The sequence below is a fragment of the Eurosta solidaginis genome, chromosome 5, assembly GCF_040869045.1.
Source record: "Eurosta solidaginis isolate ZX-2024a chromosome 5, ASM4086904v1, whole genome shotgun sequence".
Lineage (NCBI taxonomy): Eukaryota > Metazoa > Arthropoda > Insecta > Diptera > Tephritidae > Eurosta > Eurosta solidaginis.
This window is the reverse complement of record NC_090323.1, coordinates 59,497,700-59,517,845: the sequence shown is the minus strand read 5'-3', so window position 1 is coordinate 59,517,845 and position 20,146 is coordinate 59,497,700. Positions and strand designations below refer to the sequence as shown.

Sequence of the window (20,146 nt, the reverse complement as noted above, 5' to 3'; positions counted from 1 at the left end):
AATAAGATTTTTCAATTAGAAGAAAATTTTTCTAAGCGGGGTCGCCCCTCGGCAGTGTTTGGCAAGCACTCCGGGTGTATTTCTGCCATGAAAAGCTCTCAGTGAAAACTCATCTGCTTTGCAGATGCCGTTCGGAGTCGGCATAAAACATGTAGGTCCCGTCCGGCCAATTTGTAGGGAAAATCAAGAGGAGCACGACGCAAATTGGAAGAGAAGCTCGGCCTTAGATCTCTTCGGAGGTTATCGCGCCTTACATTTATTTTTTTTTTTTTTTTGTTTTATTCAGAAATTGCGCAAGGATTTTTTAAGAAGGCTTAAATAGATTTTGGCATATGGCGAAAGGCGAACTCAACTCGACTTGCCAGAAAATTGCTTTGCTGAATGAAAGCAGGCAACTCCGGCGGATTTGTGTTATCCCGCGTCTTCTTCTTCTTATGCTCCTCTGTTGATGTTCCTGTGGCACCAATTCATTACTCATTTCAGTAAATACCGCATGAAATGCAATACTGTGCATTGTTTATATTTTATTTCTTAATTTCAAACAAATTCACAACAATAATTAAACTTTTCTATTTTTTAAACAAAATAAGAAATGGGCAACGAAATTTCAATTGACAAAACAGCTGACTTCGAAAATTCGAAATTCCTATTCCCCAATTATTGTTCTCCCTAGGAGAAAAAATTGGAAGAATTTTTCCGCGGGAATATAAAAATCCGCGAGAACAAAATTCCGAGGGAATATTTATAATTAGGCTGTATATTTCAGAAAAGTATAAATGGAGTATCTTGCTATGATACTGAAAAAATCAATGCTGCAGATAAGTCGAGATTTTGTAATATTGGCTTCACCTGTCTGGTTTGTTGCATCATCATCATCATCATCTAATACCAATTTACTTCATGCTACTTGTTTCATTCAATTCATTCAAAATAATTCGCTGTTTCCAAAAATAATTTCCTCCTTAACTTTGAAAACAAACAAAATAAATTGCATGCGCATCTGTTCATAAATGTTGTGTCTAACCAAGAATGTGCCAATTTTTTAAAAAGCCAATAGCTTTACCAGGCGCACGTTGTAACGCCCGAGATCGAATGGATGTTGCGTTATTTTTTCTGTTTTGTTTGTTGATAATTTAATTTATTGTTCTGTAAATTGAATTGAATTTTGTACGCATATTTGGTGAAATTTTCTGTTAAAACATTTTATTCTTGTATCTTATTGTATCTTATTTTATATTATTGCATTGATTTTACCGCTGATGATTGTTGCTTTGATTACATTCCGAAGAAGCATGACTGGTGAGCCAATTTTCAATGTTGATATATGCGCAGGCATTCCTTTTGGTTCTAAGGAGTATAGACATTCATTTGGATAATTCACAATTTTATCATCTGTAACTGTGTCGATCGATTTATATTTCGTCACTTCACCAGGAAATTGATTTTGAAAACGATCATTGATTTTGTTAACATGATCATTTTTGGGAGCTAAGATAGTTCTTTTGCATAGCCAAAAAACAAAAACATTTAAATTTAAAATTCTTAATTCTGAAATATGAAAAACTTTCGTCTTGATCGAAGGAACCTCGAGCCAAAATTTGGTGATGATCGAAGTATAGCATAGGGAACACACACACAGAATTTGATTTTTATAGAAGATGTAGATAGACTGAAGCTAAACAATTTTTTTAACAGCGGCAGATTACTAAACGTCCAAAAGGCATAACAGCTAAACTCAACAATTCAATCAAACTTTAGGTGTTAAAATAACTTAAGTTTGTACGGCAGCCATAGTTTTTCCCCATTCCACATTTTACTGGAGGTTTTAGGACTTAACGTCGCATAGCTCCTTACCAATTTTAATTATCCTACCATTACGACATCCAGATATATGTAGTATAATATATTTCATTTGTATGGAAGGTGCCACGCCCCCTTTTTCCCAATTCCATATTTTCTTGGTGGTGTTAAGGATTGACCTCAAATAACTCCTTACTGAATTTCAATGTTCTGGCATGTATACCTTCAAAGTTATGCAGTACTAAAGATTCCATTTGTATGGAAGGTGCCACGCCCCCTTTTTCGCAATTCCGCCTTTTCTTGGTGGTGTTAGGGATTGACCTCATATAACTCCTTACTGAATTTCAATGTTCTGGCATGTATACCTTCAAAGTTATGCAGTACCAAATATTCCATTTGAATGGGAGGTTCCACGCCCCCTTTTTCCCAATTCCGCCTTTTCTTGGTGGTGTTAGGGATTGATCTCATATAACTCCTTACTGAATTTCAATGTTCTGGCATGTATACCTTCAAAGTTATGCGTTACTAAAGATTCCATTTGTATGGGAGGTGGCACGCCCCCTTTCTCCAAATTCCGCATTTTCTTGGTGGTGTTAGGGATTGACCTCATATATAACTCCTCATTGACTTTCAATGTTCTGGCATGTAACCTTCAAAGGTATGCAGTACCAAAGATTCCATTTGTATGGGAGGTGCCAAGCCCCTTTTATATATCGAAATTATTTTTAGCCTAAAACCTTCCCGTTTATCGAAGGAACCCATAACCAAAATTTGGTGATGATTGATGTGTGGGAAATACGTTTTTATATATATATGGCTAAACCGATTTGGGATTTCAAAATCAACTAACCATCATCTCTCCTTCCTGTATCTTTCCTAAAAATTTCATGGCAGTCTGTCGAGCCGTTCTCGAGTTATGTAGTGACAATCAAAATGTACACTTCTTTTTATATATATAGAAAATACATTTACCTTAAAATGCCGCAGAGAGAAAATTTAGCATTTTTTTGGTGATTTTCTATTTTTCGTAAACTATTGAAAAATAATTTATCTTTGATTGTCTTTGTTATATTGAAAATGGGCGCGTCCAGCGGACACAATTTTTGTTAATAGTGTAACGAAATTAGGGAAACTCCGCTTATTCTACTAACGTCCGTATCGCTAAATTGTTGAATAAATAACTCCAATATTCAATAATGCAAAATGGTCTTTATTAGACTACTTTGAAAATACTTCACAATAACACTTATAATTCGCAACTGATAGCGTGCTTAAATCAAACTGATTACTGATTACTCAGCTTTCGCTGTTTCTATAATCTGTGCTCAAGTGTAGACGTTTCTTCTGCTAGAATTTTCTACTTGGTTACCAGCTATAAACTGCAGATACACGTTTATAGCCTCTCGTATAGCCATATGCGCGTGTATATGTGAGTAATACTTCCACCGATTACTACATCTGTATGTGAGTTATCTCTTCGTTGCCTTGAATGCATGTGGGTAAATGATGATTAATGTGTTTATGTAGCTTGCTTAATGTTTCTGTTGTTGTGCCTTTATTTATTAACCTTAGGGATGTGAGACAATTAGTGATGCTAATATTCGTCACAATAGATTGCAAACAGGTTGAGTGATAGACATTTTTGTTTTATGAACGGCGAGTTGAGCTGCTAAAAGAAATAATTATCTTTAAATTTAAAGGAATATGACCTTTTATATTTCACACTTCGCTATAATATTAAAAGGAAACTGTGTTCATAACCAACTCTTATAATGTCATAGAACTGCCATGCAGCCGAATAAACACCTTGAGCGAAACTCTTTCCTAGCTGGCAGTGGCTGACAGTTGTAATAGTAAAAGTTCAATTGTTCCTAAAATAAAATCTGTGCTTTGGACCCGCCACGTAAAAATGTCTATTAATGAAAGAACTAGGTGACAAGCCTAGGCTTCCTCCTGTCACCTGCTGTGCCAGTGGACACTGTCCTGACATCAGCGCACTACTCACTGGTGAAAATCGCATTATTCTAGGCCATTTCAATGCCCACCACGATCTGGCATTCTGAGCTACATAATAGAAGAAACGGCGTTCTACACAATAAACGGGGACATCCCCCAGCGGGTTAAGGGGTCAGAATGTACACGCGGTAGGTATGCCTGTAGTAAGAGGCATCTTAAATACCAGATTCAAGTGGTTGTGTAGCGCAACCCTTTCAGGTTGCCAGCGCAATATATAGCTTCTCCAAACCCAATTGCCAACCTCACCTATTCGTGGCGAATCCTGTTTCATTAACAGCCGAGGCTCTTGCGACCATGAACTCCTCATGGATCTAGGGGGTGGGAGGGTGGTATGGCCAAGAAAGCCGCATGTGGTCATAACAAATCGTTCCCGAGATGGTCGGGCTTGGTGCCGGAACGTACCGGATCTGCATTGGGCAAAGGACCATCAACATCGATAACACTCCCCAAGGCCTTCGGGGAGTGTCCTTATTGCTACAACAACAACAACAAAAACATAACCGGGGACGCCCCATAGCATGGTGAGAAGATGTCATAGTTCGCCAGACATTTCCATCGTCGCAAGACTTGTTAACAGCGTCAACTGGTAGCCGATGGTAACATTGGTATCCGACAACCTACCCATAATCCACTTTCATCAACTTCAAAAAAGGAAAGTGGGCAGACTAAAAAACATATACAGCCTTGCTGCTCTCCCACTGCCGACTGATGCCCGTCAAGGTTAGTGTGCTTTCCGCAAGGTCACGGAAAATCCCGGAAATCCGCCACACCTTCCAGCGGAGGCTGCAGCTCTAGCGAGAGAACGTGACCTTATAAGACAGAATATCTCTGGGACCCCCAAATGAGGGACATAAACCAACGCATCAGACACCTTGTGACGGACTTTTCCTTTGACTTTGCCGGGGCTGGCCTCAGTCCGTCCAGGGTTCCTGAAAGTAGAAATTCCTACCGGTCCTTCTAAAAGAATAACCCTGTTTAGTTCTTATAAAACGTTATAAAACTGTTTATTTAATAAAATTCTCTTTCTACTCCTAGCTGATTCCCTTGCTTTGTAAGAGGTGACTGAGGTAATAAAGCCCTCGGCCAACCTCTGCGGTCGAATGGAGTAATAAAGCGTCCAGACGAGTATACTTTTAGTACAAATGAAGTCAAAAACCTTCAGGTGTACTCTTGGGCGGTAGTAATAAAACCTACCGACTCGTATGCCTGTCTCCTAATCTCTCTGAATTTTAATGCGAACTCGTCGCCCTTATATACTAATTTTTGCACGCAGGCAAACGGTTATTTTATAATAACAATTTCTAACTCATAGTATTAACAATATAAAACAACTGTTGTTCCGGTGAATATTTCCTCCCCATGAATTTCCATGCACCATAATGCTCCTTATTGAATACAATGCCTTTGTACTTGCTCATACTGTGCTTTCCAGCCGTTGCTATAACTATTGTGTGTTTGTATATTTGTTTGTGATCACCTGATTCTAATGTTGTGTTTTGATTTGCCCAATGCTTCTGCCTTCTGTAGTATGGCGTGCGTTGGTGTGTTGTATGTTAGTGCGTAAATATGTATAGCGAAATTTCTATTAGTAGCGGCGCTTATTTTGACGACTTGCTGCTGATCTCCGTTCACTTAAGTTATTATGTATATTGTATTTGTAGCTGGATGTATTGGATTTTGAGATTGAAAAGGGTTGGTTGACCGCTGCATTTTTATGATTTGTGCGTATCTACCTTCCTTCCAAATATTCAATGCATGTTAGGGTGATCCTATATTTAAAATTTATGTTTGCGAAAATGTAAATATTTTGCTTGCGTGCAAAAGTGCGCAAGTCTCATTTGCTCTTCGATTTAATAATTATCAATTCAATGTACAACAGAGTATATGTATTTAGGGTATAATTCATAAAGGTATACATATGTGTATTTCTGGTGCTTCATATAAAATGTATAGGTGATAGATTCAAATATTATTATAAATTTCAAGTTATTTCAAAATGTATGTTCTTTAGAAAAATGTATGGATATGTGCATGTTGTGAGGATACAAAGTCCTCGGCTTTGGGGTCCTCACACTCCCCCCTCACCTGCCGCAATGAGACCCACCGTCACCAGGTCGGTGCGCGTGATCCGTACGCGGAAGTGTTGTTCGCCCATGCTGCTTCGTCGTCGCTGCCGTCGCTGTTTTTGTCGTTGAGGCTGCCGTTGACCCCGCTGACCTTGCGGCTTAATATTCTGCTGGCGTCGTTGTGGTTGAGGCTGCCGTTAACCTCGCTGGCCTTACGGCTTAATATTTCGCTGTGGTCGTTGGTTGTTGGCGTTTCGCTGCGCTTCCCGTCGGCGGTATGTGTGATGCCAGTCTAGAAAATAAATGAAAAACTGGTGGATTTTCCTTAGGGTGTTGCCACCGTGTATGGTGGATTTTAAAAAAAACGTAGTATATCATGCGCATATTTAAAGAGTATATTTATGTAATTGTGGTTAGAGTTTACCGAGCTTTTAGTGGTTGATTCGACTTCCGGGTACTTCTTGTTATGAAATTTCTTCGTGTATGATTTGACACTGTCTCGGTTGGGCGTATCCGTTATTACCGATTTCATCCGGATTGAAGTAGAATCTTACAAAATAGTCTGTAATTCCGCAGTTGTCTCGGGGTATGTGTTCATTTAAGGCTGCCATAGCGAACTGCCTTTCCAGGTGTAATCTTGATCCATGTGCCGGTTCTCTGGCGATCTGTAATTTATTTTCTGGAAATATTCGTACCTGATTCTCCGCAATGTTTTGTACTTGACCGTCTCTGTATGCCAACAGCTGTTGACTCGGTTTGTATATTTGACATGCGTGACATTGCTGTACGCACTTTCTTATATCCCTGAACATTGCTGGCCAGTAATAACGTGTTGTTGCTCTTGCTATCGATTTTCGGGTGCCCATATGCCCTGCGCTCGGTGTGTCGTGAATCTCCTCTAGCACTCTGCGCCTCTGTGGAGTCGGCACACATAGCTTCCATGGCACTGCATCTTCGCCATCCACCTGACTTCCTATACGTCTGTACAACTTTCCATCCTCGATAACGTACTCTGGGAATTTCTCCGGGGCCTTTCTTATATCTTCCATCTTTGCTTTAAGCCACTTACACGCGGCTTTTCCGTCATCCATCGTCAACGTACCCAACTGCTCGTCCATCGGTTGCCTTGATAATGCATCTGCCACCACGTTTAACTTTCCTTTTCGATACTGTACGTCAAATGAGTATTGCTGTAGTTCCAGCGCCCATCTCGCAATCCGACCAGTCGGATTCTCTATCGCATTCAACCATTTCAACGCTAGGTGATCTGTTATTACTGTAAACGTGTATCCTTCTACGTATGGCCTCATCTTTCGTATTGCCCAGACTATTGCCAAACACTCCTTTTCTGTCGGTGAGTAGTTCATCTCTGCCTTGTTTAACCTGTGGCTTGCGTATGCTATTACTCGTTCTTCGTCGCCTGAACCTTGCGTAAGTACTGCACCAAGACCAAAATCACTTGCATCCGTCTGTAAACTAAACTTTCTTGAGAAATCTGGACAAGCGAGTACCGGTGCCTGCGTCAATGCTGCCTTAAGTGCTTCGAATGCTGATTGCTGCTCTTCAGACCACCTCCACTTACTACCTTTCTTAAGCATCGATGTTAACGGGTGTGCGACCTGTGAGAAATCCGGCACGAATCTTCTATACCATGACACGACTCCTAGAAAACGTCGTAACTCTCGTATATTCTTCGGTGGTTGCAGTTCTGTGATGGCTGCTATCTTGTCTGGGTCGGTATGGATGCCTTCCTCGCTAACGACATGACCTAGATATTTTAACCTTTTCTTATGAATTTTTTGGCGACCTTTTATCTTTAAATATGTATCTATAGCTGGCTTTAGGTCCGTGTTTTATAATTGAAAAATTAAAAACACCCTTTGATTCTTCTTTTAAATCGATATATTTCGATTGCTCAACGGCAATCATCTTCAGGATTGTAGCAACTAACAAAAATAAATATATAAATATATAGCAGACGGCGAAGATTTGGTACAAAGCATAAAAAACAAAGATCAACAAGAGGAAGCTCGCACAAAACTATCTTCGTTAATATCAAATCATGCAACAACAAACAAACATAGTACAATAGACAATGCAATTTGGTCGCATTGGTTCCCTGTCAGGAGTAATATTTTCATAGTCTTGAGCTAAACTTACCAGCTCCTCAAGATTGCTGACCTCGCTTCGCTTTATATATAGTTGGTACTCTCTGCGCGAGTTTCTGTAGATGCGGGTTAGTTTCTGCTCCTCGGTGTAGCCCGCGTGACGCATGAGTCCTTGTAATACTAAGACATAATCTTTAAATAGCTCACCTTGTCGGTGTACGCGCATTCGAATTTCATCTTCCAATTGCTCTAAGTATAGGGAGCTTAGAAAGAACTTCAGGAAGTCCTTCTTGAAGGTGTCCCACTCCGGCCAATGCCGGTTGTTATTCCTGTACCATACCAACGCTTTGTCCTTCAATTACTCCGGCAGCGCTTTTGGAATTGTGTTGCGATTGATTTCATACCCATCTGCTAGCTCCTCCACTCTTTCGATGAATCCTAGGGGATCTTTGCCTCCGTCGTACTTTAATTCCCACTTCCTTACTCTGTCCATGGTCGTTGTATATGTGCCAGGCTGTTGAATATAATTTGTCGTTGCGTACCTATCAGGCTGCTGAATAAAATGTACCGGTGGTTGTCCGACCTCCAATTGATTGGGTGCACCATTTGCCTGCCTATCATTTCTTGGTGAATTTAGTTCGCTGATTGTCTTTGATGCTTGTGGATTTGTTAACCGCGCATGCCGAAACGCCAACTCTGTGAATCGATCCCGTAAGTTCTCGTTATCCTTCTCCTCTTGGATGAATTTCGCCAATCGTTTTCTTAGTTCGTCAACCGTTCCGCCATCGTCTAGTTCAAATTCCGTGCTGTAGGCTACCAGATCCTCTCGAGTGAGATAGTATATCCACGATACCTTTACCATTGTTATGCTTTATATCCTCGTCGTATTAACCCAGAAGTGTGTGAATCTTTTTCCCTCTTCGTTTCTGATGCTCTGAAAGTATATCTTAAAATTTGATTCGTTTAACCTGCTCGGGCGCCAAAATGTGACGGACTTTTCCTTTGACTTTGCCGGGGCTGGCCTCAGTCCGTCCAGGGTTCCTGAAAGTAGAAAATCCTACCGGTCCTAAAAGAATAACCCTGTTTAGTTCTTATAAAACGTTATAAAAGTGTTTATTTAATAAAATTCTCTTTCTACTCCTAGCTGACTCCCTTGCTTTGTAAGAGGTGACTGAGGTAATAAAGCCCCCGGCCAACCTCTGCGGTCGAATGGAGTAATAAAGCCTCCAGACTAGTATACTTTTAGTACAAATGAAGTCAAAAACCTTCAGGTATACCCTTGGTCGGTAGTCATAAATACAACCGACTCGTATGCCTGTCTCCTAATCTCTCTGAATTTTAATGCGAACTCGTCGCCCTTATATACTAATTTTTGCACGCAGGCAAACGGTTATTTGATAATAACAACTTCTAACTCATAGTATTAACAATATAAAACAACTGTTATTCCGGTGAATATTTCCTCCCCATGAATTTCCATGCACCATAATGCTCCTTATTGAATAGAAGGCCTTTGTACTTGCTCATACCGTGCTTTCCAGCCGTTGCTATAACTGTTGTGTGTTTGTATATTTGTTTGTGATCACCTGATTCTAATGTTGTGTTTTGCTTTGCCCAATGCTTCTGCCTTCTGTAGTATGGCGTGCGTTGGTGTGTTGTATGCTAGTGCGTAAATATGTATAGCGAAATTTCTATTAGTAGCGGCGCTTATTTTGACGACTTGCTGCTGATCTCCGTTCACTTAAGTTATTATGTATGTTGTATTTGTAGCTGGATGTATTTGATTTTGAGATTGCAAAGGGTTGGTTGACCGCTGCATTTTTTATGTTTTGTGCGTATCTACCTTCCTTCCAAATATTCAATGCTTGTTAGGGTGATCCTATATTTAAAATTTATGTTTGCGAAAATGTAAATATTTTGCTTGCGTGCAAAAGTGCGCAAGTCTAATTTGCTCTTCGATTTAATAATTATCAATTCGATGTACAACAGAGTATATGTATTTAGGGTATAATTCATAAAGGTATACATATGTGTATTTCTGGTGCTTCATATAAAATGTATAAGTGATAGATTCAAATATTATTATAAATTTCAAGTTATTTCAAAATGTATGTTCTTTAGAAAAATGTATGGATATGTGCATGTTGTGAGGATACAAAGTCCTCGGCTTTGGGGTCCTCACAACCTTGTAGATAAAAAGAAGCGGACGAAATGGGAGAAGCACATAAAGAATTGTAATCTCTCTGCCGGTGTGGGTAAGCTATGCTCTACCGTAAAGTTCCTATCGAACCCGACTAAGCGCAACGACAAAATATCCATCGCCTTTGGCGATAAAGTGCTGTCGGCTAAAAAACTGCGCGATCAAAGCTATTGATACAGTCAACCACGGCGCGTTACAGCAACTTGGAAAGGTCTACCTTCCTCCTAGTCTCAAAAGCTGGACTGCAAATTATCTGTCTGGATGACAGCTATCGGTGCAATTCAGGAACGTAACATCTAAAACCCAGAAGATTTAACAACGGGTGCCAAAGGGTGGTGTTCTATCCCCGCTTTTGTTTAATTTTTATATATTGGAACTCCCCTTGCTACCTGAAGCAGTCACAATTGTATCCTACGCCGATGACTGCTCGATAATAGTAACTTGTCCCGGCCTGCCCATTGATGAGCTATGCAATAAAATATAGGACTGTCTCCCTAGTCTCTCCAGTTTCTTAGTCTCGGTGACCTTACAACGTTGACAAAACAAATGTCGACCATATTGGACATCCACTGTACTGGGTTTCACGTGCGATCGAGATCTACATTTTGGCGAGCATGCAACCGCAATTGTACCCATTTGTTTTAATACCGACAAAGACACTCGCCGAAGGTTTTGGCGAGTGTTATCGATGTTGATGGTCTTTTGCCGGATATACATAGGTCCGGTACGTTCCGGTAACAAACAAGCATTCAATTACTAGAACGACCATTGTGGGAACGATTAATATGACCACATTAAACCTTCTAGGCCATCCGGCCCCACCCCTAGTTTCGTGAGGAACTTGGCGTCGCCAGAGCCTCGCCTGCTAAATATGTGTATGATACATTAATATTTAGAGTAAAGATAAAGAAATGCTCATTACCACTTACAAAGCAATTAGTCGGCCGAGTCTAAGGGATATACACTGGAAGAAGCTACAGGCCTGCCAAAACACCGTTCCCATAACCACTATGCTATATATGTCTTCGTAAATTTCCATAACACCATCTACACAGTGAGGCGAGAGTACTCCCCATTAGGGAGAGAAATGAGATGCTGAACACACAGAATACCCTGAAACCTGGACATTCCAACAGACATCTGATTGAAGAGGCCCACCTCCCAGGGAGTTAAGAAGTCATCTCCGAAAGCATGAGGAAATACGACACCTGAGAACTCAACCGTATATAGAAGAAAAGCAATAAATAGGTCCTCTGTGATACCCACAAAAAGGCATTGATCCTGTATGCCTGGAATTGCCCGGCGAACCCAGTTCCTAAAGTCAAATACCCTGAACTTGAAGTAATCGAAAGCAGTCTCCGCAGGGAAACGCGCGCCACTCTAGCTCAACTTCGATCTGGATACTGTAACACTACAGCTTGTTACTCAACGGTAAAAAAAATCGCTACGACTGCTTACTGCCGATTTATGATGATATTCGTTGACACATTTTAAACAAAGCTGTATTAAATTTTATGCTTTCCCTCAAAAAACTGAAGCTTTTTTCGGTGCAGCACCATAAATAGTGATGCTTATTTATTTATATTTTTCATATTCCAGACGCGCCTTATGAATCAAAAGCCTTTAGCGTTTGTGAATGGTGTCGCTGTAGCGAGCACTCAACAGCTTTACAAAGGCAGTTTTGATTGTGCAGTGCAGGTACGTGATATAAATTTGCCTGTTTTCAATTTTGATTGCAAGGTTTCTGATGATTTTTGCAATTCTTTGCCTTTTCCAGACTGTACGCAATGAAGGATTACTAGCACTCTATAAGGGCTTCATACCAACCTGGGTGCGTATGGGTCCTTGGAACATCATATTTTTTATCACATACGAACAACTGAAGCGATTGTGAATAATTTTCGAAAACTATATTGAGTAGTACAAGTCGCATTTAGAGCAACAAATTATATTAAAATACTAACAAAAACAAGCAAATAAAGATGATGAGTGTAGCCAAAAAGTAAATTTTAGCACGTAAGCCTATATGTTATACAAAACCATATATATATATATATATATTGAAAATGACTTGATAATATAGAAACGTTCAGCTTGATTGCTGCGTTAGCATCTCACATTGTATATGCATGCATGTTGCTCTAGAAAGTAAATAAGAATGCCCACTGGTGGGCATTAACTTGGTTTGCAAATATGGCTACGGAGAATGTATGAAAAAAAGTTATAATTATATATTTGTGACCCGGCCTATGAAAAGGTGGCTTATGACTCAAAAAAATGTTTCCACTTTTTTTCTGGTTTCGATAGTTTTTGAGACGCTCTTTCACGCGGTCAAAACTAGAAAATCCGAACTTGCTTAGAAGTGTTCTGGAGATGATATTTTCATCCACTTCCATTTGATCTTCAGCTTGAAACAATGCATGTAGTTCGTCCTCGTAATTGATACCAACATCATCGAAAGATTCACCATCATTCTCTTCGTTTTCACGGAAATATGTTGGAAAAACCTCGCTAAATTCCTCTTCGACAGACATTATTCATAAGCGACACACGTCCTACTCGTTCAGCATTGCTATTAAATCTGAGCACTCACACGATTTTTTTTCGGTCAGACACTGGTTTGTGCTTTGCATTGAAAAAAACATCGCTCTTTATATACACACACGAAGTTATCTCATTTATGCTCTTTTGCCTTTTTTGGTTGCCTTTTGGGCATGACTGTTCATAATGCAAAAGAAAAACTACTAAGAAACTGAAGAAATGCATTGTTTATCTTTAACAGCTGTTTCTCGCAATTTCTTTTTTGAGTCATAAGCCACCTTTTCATAGGCCGGGTCACATTTATTAATACGCTAATGTTAGACTTAAGATGGCCTATAAAGCAAATATTTAGTTAGTCTTAAAATTGTAATTTGTATTTTGATACATACATAGGTTATTAATTAGATAGCTATCTCGCAATAAATAATAACAATGCTGTGGTCATAAGCAATAATCGTCTAAGTCCAATGTAAAAAGAAAGGACTTTGCGGATTATTGCATCTGGACACAAAACTAGATTGACTTATGCATAGAAATAATAATTAAGTGTAAGTCATTGTTAACTATTTGTTACTTTAATACTAAGCTATAACTGATAGACGAATTCTCTGCAGCATTGAATGCATCACTACTTCATTAGTGTTAAATATTTTCTATGACAAGCAGTTAAAATGCATTAATAAACGACTAATAATTTGTTCTGTAAACATTATGCAATTAAAGAGCATTTTTTAAGACTTTTGATATTATTCTAACTTATGATTTGATGCATTTTTTAACTGGACTACACAAATGTATTACTCGATTTATTTTATATTTCACAAATTTCTAAAAATTGTATGGGATATACTTTATTAAGTGTAAATATTTTTGTTAAATTAACGTGTTTTGATTTTATTGCTGTGATTTGTGCATAAAAAAGGTCTACCTACTACTTTACTCGACAAACACTATGTGAGGGTTTTATTGACCACCCAGTTCAACCTAACTTTTATCTAATATCGCTCTTTTACGTCAGTAGTGTAATATTAAAAAAAAAAACAAGCTAAATTTGAAAAGACGTCCTCAGTATCATGATCAAATTTGTGCATATAAGTTCTTGCTAGAATTAATATAATAAGCTAGCTTTACTTGACAACTAGCAATTCAAATATGAAAATGGCTGTTTAAAGTTTGTGTTGTTTGAGTTATGACACCGTTGAAGCAAATGAGCACTAACCTTTTGTGTTTAGCTATTATCGATACTGTGCATTATAAACATTTTGCTGTAAACTATGTAAAAACTATTTTTATTTTATATTTAATTTATAAGTTTAACTGTTAGCTACCTCTCAATTTCATTATGTGAACTTCCCGAATAAATTTTATTTTCGCTAAAAGCCAAATTTTTTTTTTAGATTGTGAAACTGTGTACGGTTTCTATTTCGTTAAAAAAATCATGTACATACTATAGTGTTAACTACTTTGTATTCTTTACTTTATTTTTAAAATAATTTTTAATTGAGTTTTCGTGTTAACTTAAAATTTTTGAATAACTTGAAAAAAAGAAAATTCTAGTTAGTTGGAAAATATTTAAACTCAAAATTAAACAAAAATAAATTTTATATTTCAAACCGAGGATAAATAATTTTTTTAAATATCAACCTGAATGTTGATATACTGGCGATCCTACCAACGGACCTATATCTTAATTTGATACAATTACTGAATGTGGCGCTTTACGTATCACAGAGCTACTGACCAGTGCAATACCGCAAATAGAAATGCAACTAAGTGACGTGCTACCAAAGAAAATTTGTTTTAGTTGCCTAAACCAATTACAAAACTATCCCTCCATATTTGTTATAATAAAAATAGCATTACGCAATACGCGCTGAAGAATTAACTAAATAAAAAAAAATTAAAAAATTAATAAATTGCACTATTGAAATTCTTATGCATATAATATATTTATGTTTGTGTTCCCTATACATTTGTGGACAGGAAGCAATACAACAACATTCTGTGCAAATTTCATATAACAGTCGCTGTAAGTTATATATATTAAACTTTAAAACAAAAAATAAGTGTTGAAAATCTGTTTAAAAACATAAAAGTACGTATAACAGAAATTTACTAGTAGACATTCTATGAATTTTATGCAACATAAAGAAAAATACAAAATAAAATTTGCCTACGATTTGTTGATTAATAAAGAACTCTAAAATGTGTGTGTAAATAAAATAAAAATTTACAACATAATACTCTTAAAAGCAACGATTGGGTTATCCAAGCCACAACAACAAAAGCTACCACAACAATTTTGCACGCAATACACAAAAGAACAGATTTCAAATGAAGACATCACGATGAAAATGAAGAGGTTTATAAAGAAAACAACAAAACCATTACATATTTTTTTAAACCATTGCGACATCAAATACAGATATTAATTTCAAGAAATTTTTCAACAATCATCAATCAACTACTTATTAATTTTAATATTCTTTTTATTAAATTTAATTTTATGTAAGTATAATTTTTATTTTAATATTATTTTGATAAAATTTAGTCTTGAGCCTTGAGTGTTGCAAATTAATTAGATTAGTTGAGCTGAAAGGCCGCGGTTAATGAATAAAACTTTCTTTTGGTTTGTTTTATATTCATAAATTTTAATTTTGGTCGATATTTCGACTTCAATCTGAAGTCATCATCAGGGCTGAAGACACAACAATAACAATAGTTAATTACACAGAACATACATATGAACACATGAATAACAAAATATGACTTATACATATGGACATGTATGATCGACTGATTGGGAATATGACCAAAAAATTACAGAGGTCGAGAAAAAAGAAGAAATCAAAATATAAACAATTTGGAAAAGTCCCGTAAAAATAAACAATTTTCGTGAACATTAAGGGTAAACTAAAATCATGTATACAATAACAACATTGATATGACAACTAGACTTAGCTTAACACATATGTACGTGTGTATGTACATATTTCATCCCATTTAACTATTTGACAATATTTCAAATGACCGCCTTGTGGTATTGTTGCTTCAAAATTAAATTCCTGTACGACTGCGCACAATTGTCTGTGTCCATTTTGAAGTTCATTCTTTTTTCATTAGTGTGTTCAAAATATGTAGCCTATCTAAAGTGTATCGTTTGCTGTAATGTTTTTCATTGTCCAGTATAGTTACATTATCGAAGTCGGGGAAGTGCCCTGTGTCTTTGCAGTGGGATGTTAAAGCCGTCTTGTTATCCGAAGCATTATTCCTTAATTTAATGTTAGATCTATGAGCGGAAATTCTTGTCTTGAGTTTTAATTTTGTTGTCCCCACATATACTTTCTCGCATACGTGGGACCCGTCGCCGTTGCAAGGAATTCTGTAAATAACGTTAGATTTCTCCAGTTTTGAAATTTTTTCCTTAGTTTTGCTGAAAACTTGTTGCAGTGTGTTATTGTATGTAAAGGCTATTTCATATTTTTCTTTGTCATATATATTCGACATCTTGATCCTCTCTGAGGTTCCGGGAACATAGGTGATTGACTTGTATATTTTACAATCTTTCTCCTTTTTCAAATGTTCTTTTTTATTATTGGCATGATAAGTCCGGACCAGCTTGTTAATTAAGTTTATGGGAAAATTATTTTCTTCTAAAGCTTTCTTGATTGTCGCAATATTTTTGTTATGAAACATTTTATCACTTATCGTGAGTACCCTTCTAATAAAGTTACTGCGAAAAACTTTATTAGAAGGGTACTCACGATAAGTGATAAAATGTTTCATAACAAAAATATTGCGATAATCAAGAAAGAGTTACTGCGAAAAACTTTATTAGAAGGGTACTCACGATAAGTGATAAAATGTTTCATAACAAAAATATTGCGATAATCAAGAAAACTTTAGAAGAAAATGATTTTCCCATAAACTTAATTAACAAGCTGGTCCGGAATTATCATGCCAAAAATAAAAAAGAACATATGAAAAAGGAGAAAGATTGTAAAATATACAAGTAAATCACCTATGTTCCCGGAACCTCAGAGAGGATCAAGATGTCGAATATATATGACAAAGAAAAATATGAAATAGCCTTTACATACAATAACACACTGCAACAAGTTTTCAGCAAAACTAAGGACAAAATTTCAAAACTGGAGAAATCTAATGTTATTTACAGAATTCCTTGCAACGGCGACGGGTCCCACGTATGCGAGAAAGTATATGTGGGGACAACAAAATTAAAACTCAAGAAGAGGATTTCCGCTCATAGATCTAACATTAAATTAAGGAATAATGCTTCGGACAACAATACGGCTTTAACATCCCACTGCAAGGACACAGGGCACTTCCCCGACTTCGATAATGTAACTATACTGGACAATGAAAGACATTACAGCAAACGATACACTTTAGAAATGCTACATATTTTGAACACCCCTAATGAAAAAAGAATGAACTTCAAAATGGACACAGACAATTGTGCGCAGTCTTACAGGAATTTAATTTTGAAGCAACAACACCACAAGGCGGTCATTTGAAATATTGTCAAATAGTTAAATGGGATGAAATATGTACATACACACGTACATATGTGTTAAGCTAAGTCTAGTTGTCATATCAATGTTGTTATTGTATACATGATTTTTGTTTACCCTTACTGTTCATGAAAATTGTTTATTTTTACGGGACTTTTCCAAATTGTTTATATTTTGATTTCTTCTTTTGTTTTTCTCGACCTCTTTGTAATTTTTTGGTCATATTCCCAATCAGTCGATCATACATATCCATATGTGTAAGTCATATTTTGTTATTCATGTGTTCATATGTATGTTCTGTGTAATTAACTATTGTTATTGTTTTGTCTTCAGCCCTGATGACTTCAGATTGAAGTCGAAATATCGACCAAAATTAAAATTTATGAATATAAAACAAACCAAAAGGAAGTTTTATTCATTAACCGCGGCCTTTCAGCTCAACTAATCTAATTATTTTAATATTAAATTAAAAAATTTTCAATTATAATTAGAATTAAAATTTTAAACTTTTTAAATTTTCAAAATTTATTTTAAGATTATTTTTATATTTTAAAAATTCTATATAAATTATTTAAATTTACTTATTTTTTATATAAAATTAAATATTTTATTTAAATTGTTAACTCCCTTTCCAAAAAATTCTTAAATATTTCATAATTTTAAAATTTTTCATTTAAATATTTTTTTTTTTTCATACAAATAACATCATGGCTCACAATACAACTCAAAATTCTAACATTAATACAACACAAAACAACATCTCTAATATAACACAAGATACTTCAACACAACTTTACAAATTTTCCTTCTACTAAATCTATTAAATTACCACAATTTTGGTAAGATTGTCCTGATGCCTGGTTTTTACTTGTTGAAGGACAATTTGAAATTAATAATATCACTGATGATAATTTAAAATTTCAAAAAGTTCTAGTTACCCTTCAACGAGATACTATTTCTAAAATTTTAGATGTTATTAACCTTCCTCCTCTTTTTAATAAATATGATACAATCAAAAAAAAAAATCTATGTGAAAGATTTACTCTTAGCGAAGAAAAACGATTAGAACAATTATTTTCAAAAGCTGAACTTGGTGATCGTTCACCATCTGAATTATTCAGATTTATGAAATCACTTATAGGTTCTGACTCCATAGTTAGTCAAGAATTGCTCTTTAAATTGTGGATTCGTAAATTACCACAAGAAATACAAATTCATTTGACTTCCAATAATAATCAAAACAGAGATGAAATTATTATTTTAGCAGACAAACTTTTTGATTTAATCAACAAACCTCATTCTTCAAAATCTTCTGTAGTCTCAAGTATAAATAATAATATTTTAGAACAATACGTTAAAAATTTAGCTGAATTAACTACGGCTATTTATCAAAATTTAAATAAAATTTCTAATGATATTAATCAATTACAAATCCGTTCAAGATCTAAAATAGAAATAGATCTAAATCTCGAAATTTTTCAAGATCAAGAAATTTTTCAAACAATTGTAATTTAATTCACAAACAAATATTTGTTGGTATCACAAACAATTTAAGAATAACGCTCTTAAATGTATACCCCCATGCAACTTTAATCTAAATCATAATTCAAATTTCGAACAAAATTTAAACTGAAACGACCCATTATGACGGTGACGGATAATGGAACTATTATTAAACCTACTCGTCGCCTATTCATATTTGATAAATTCAGTAAACTTAATTTTCTTATCCATACCGGCGCAGTTGTATCAGTTATTCCTTTTTCTACATTTAAAATTTATAAAAGAAATTCGGATCTTACTTTGACTGCAGCAAACGGTTCCTCAATTGAAACTTTCGGTACAAAACTACTTAAAATTGATTTAGGTTTAAGAAGAGATTATGAATTTCCATTCATTATTGCGAACATTGATACACCAATTTTAGGAGCAAACTTTTTAGAAAAATTCGGAATTATTGTCAATATTAAAAATAAAGAAATAATGGATTCTACTACAAAAATTAAAGTTGCTGGATCTTCTGGATTTTCTGATATTTTCTCACTCAAAATTCCTATTGTCGAAAATAAGTTTTCAAAATTACTTAATGAATTTCCATCTATTACCTGTGAACCAGATTATACTAATTCACAGGATAGAAACAAAAGGTATTTTACAATTTTCGAAACCCAGACGTCTTGATCCAATCAAACTTAAAGTTGCTAAAGCTGAATTTGAATTTTTAGTTAAAACTGGTATATGCAGACCCTCAAATTCTCCTATTGCATCTCCACTTCATCTCGTTCTTAAGAAAGAACCAAATGATTGGAGACCTTGCGGAGACTATCGAAGACTTAATTTTATTACTACACCAGATCGGTATCCTTTACCACATATTCACGATTTAACAATTGATTTAAAAAACAAACAATTTTTTTCCAAAATTGATCTTGTGCCTGCTTACCACCAAATTCCAATGGCAGAAGAAGGCATTCATAAAACTGCAATAACTACCCCTTTTGGAATGTTTGAATTCGTAAGAATGCCTTTCGGTTTACGAAACAGTGCTCAAACTTTCCAACGCTTTATTAATGAAATATTTTCTGATTTCGATTTTGTATTTACATACATTGATGACATTCTTATTGCTAGTGATAATGAAGATTGTAGAAGTTTTAGTGGAAATTATATTAAAACACGTCTTACTAGGTTGAATAATTGCCAAGAAGAAAGATTTGTTTAAGAAGAATAGACAAAGTGCACATAAAAGAAAAAGGGTTGCCAAGTGTGTAAATTGTATCTCTCACCCTCAAAGTTATATTACAACACCCTCACTAGCGATTCAATTAATTTTTCTTTTCAATTAACAATTTCAAAATTCATTAATAATGTTAACAATTC

General features: G+C 35.8%; 1 protein-coding gene across 1 annotated transcript in view; it reads left to right on the top strand.

The window, feature by feature from the left end:
• Bmcp (uncoupling protein Bmcp mitochondrial) overlaps positions 1-20,146 on the top strand; it is a 106,920-nt gene that overhangs the window by 72,203 nt on the left and 14,571 nt on the right. Inside the window, exons 5-6 of the mRNA XM_067791544.1 lie at positions 11,790-11,888; positions 11,968-15,239. Of these exons, the coding sequence (XP_067647645.1) occupies positions 11,790-11,888; positions 11,968-12,084 (216 nt within the window). The 3' untranslated portion in view covers positions 12,085-15,239. The remainder of the gene's footprint in view (positions 1-11,789; positions 11,889-11,967; positions 15,240-20,146) is intronic.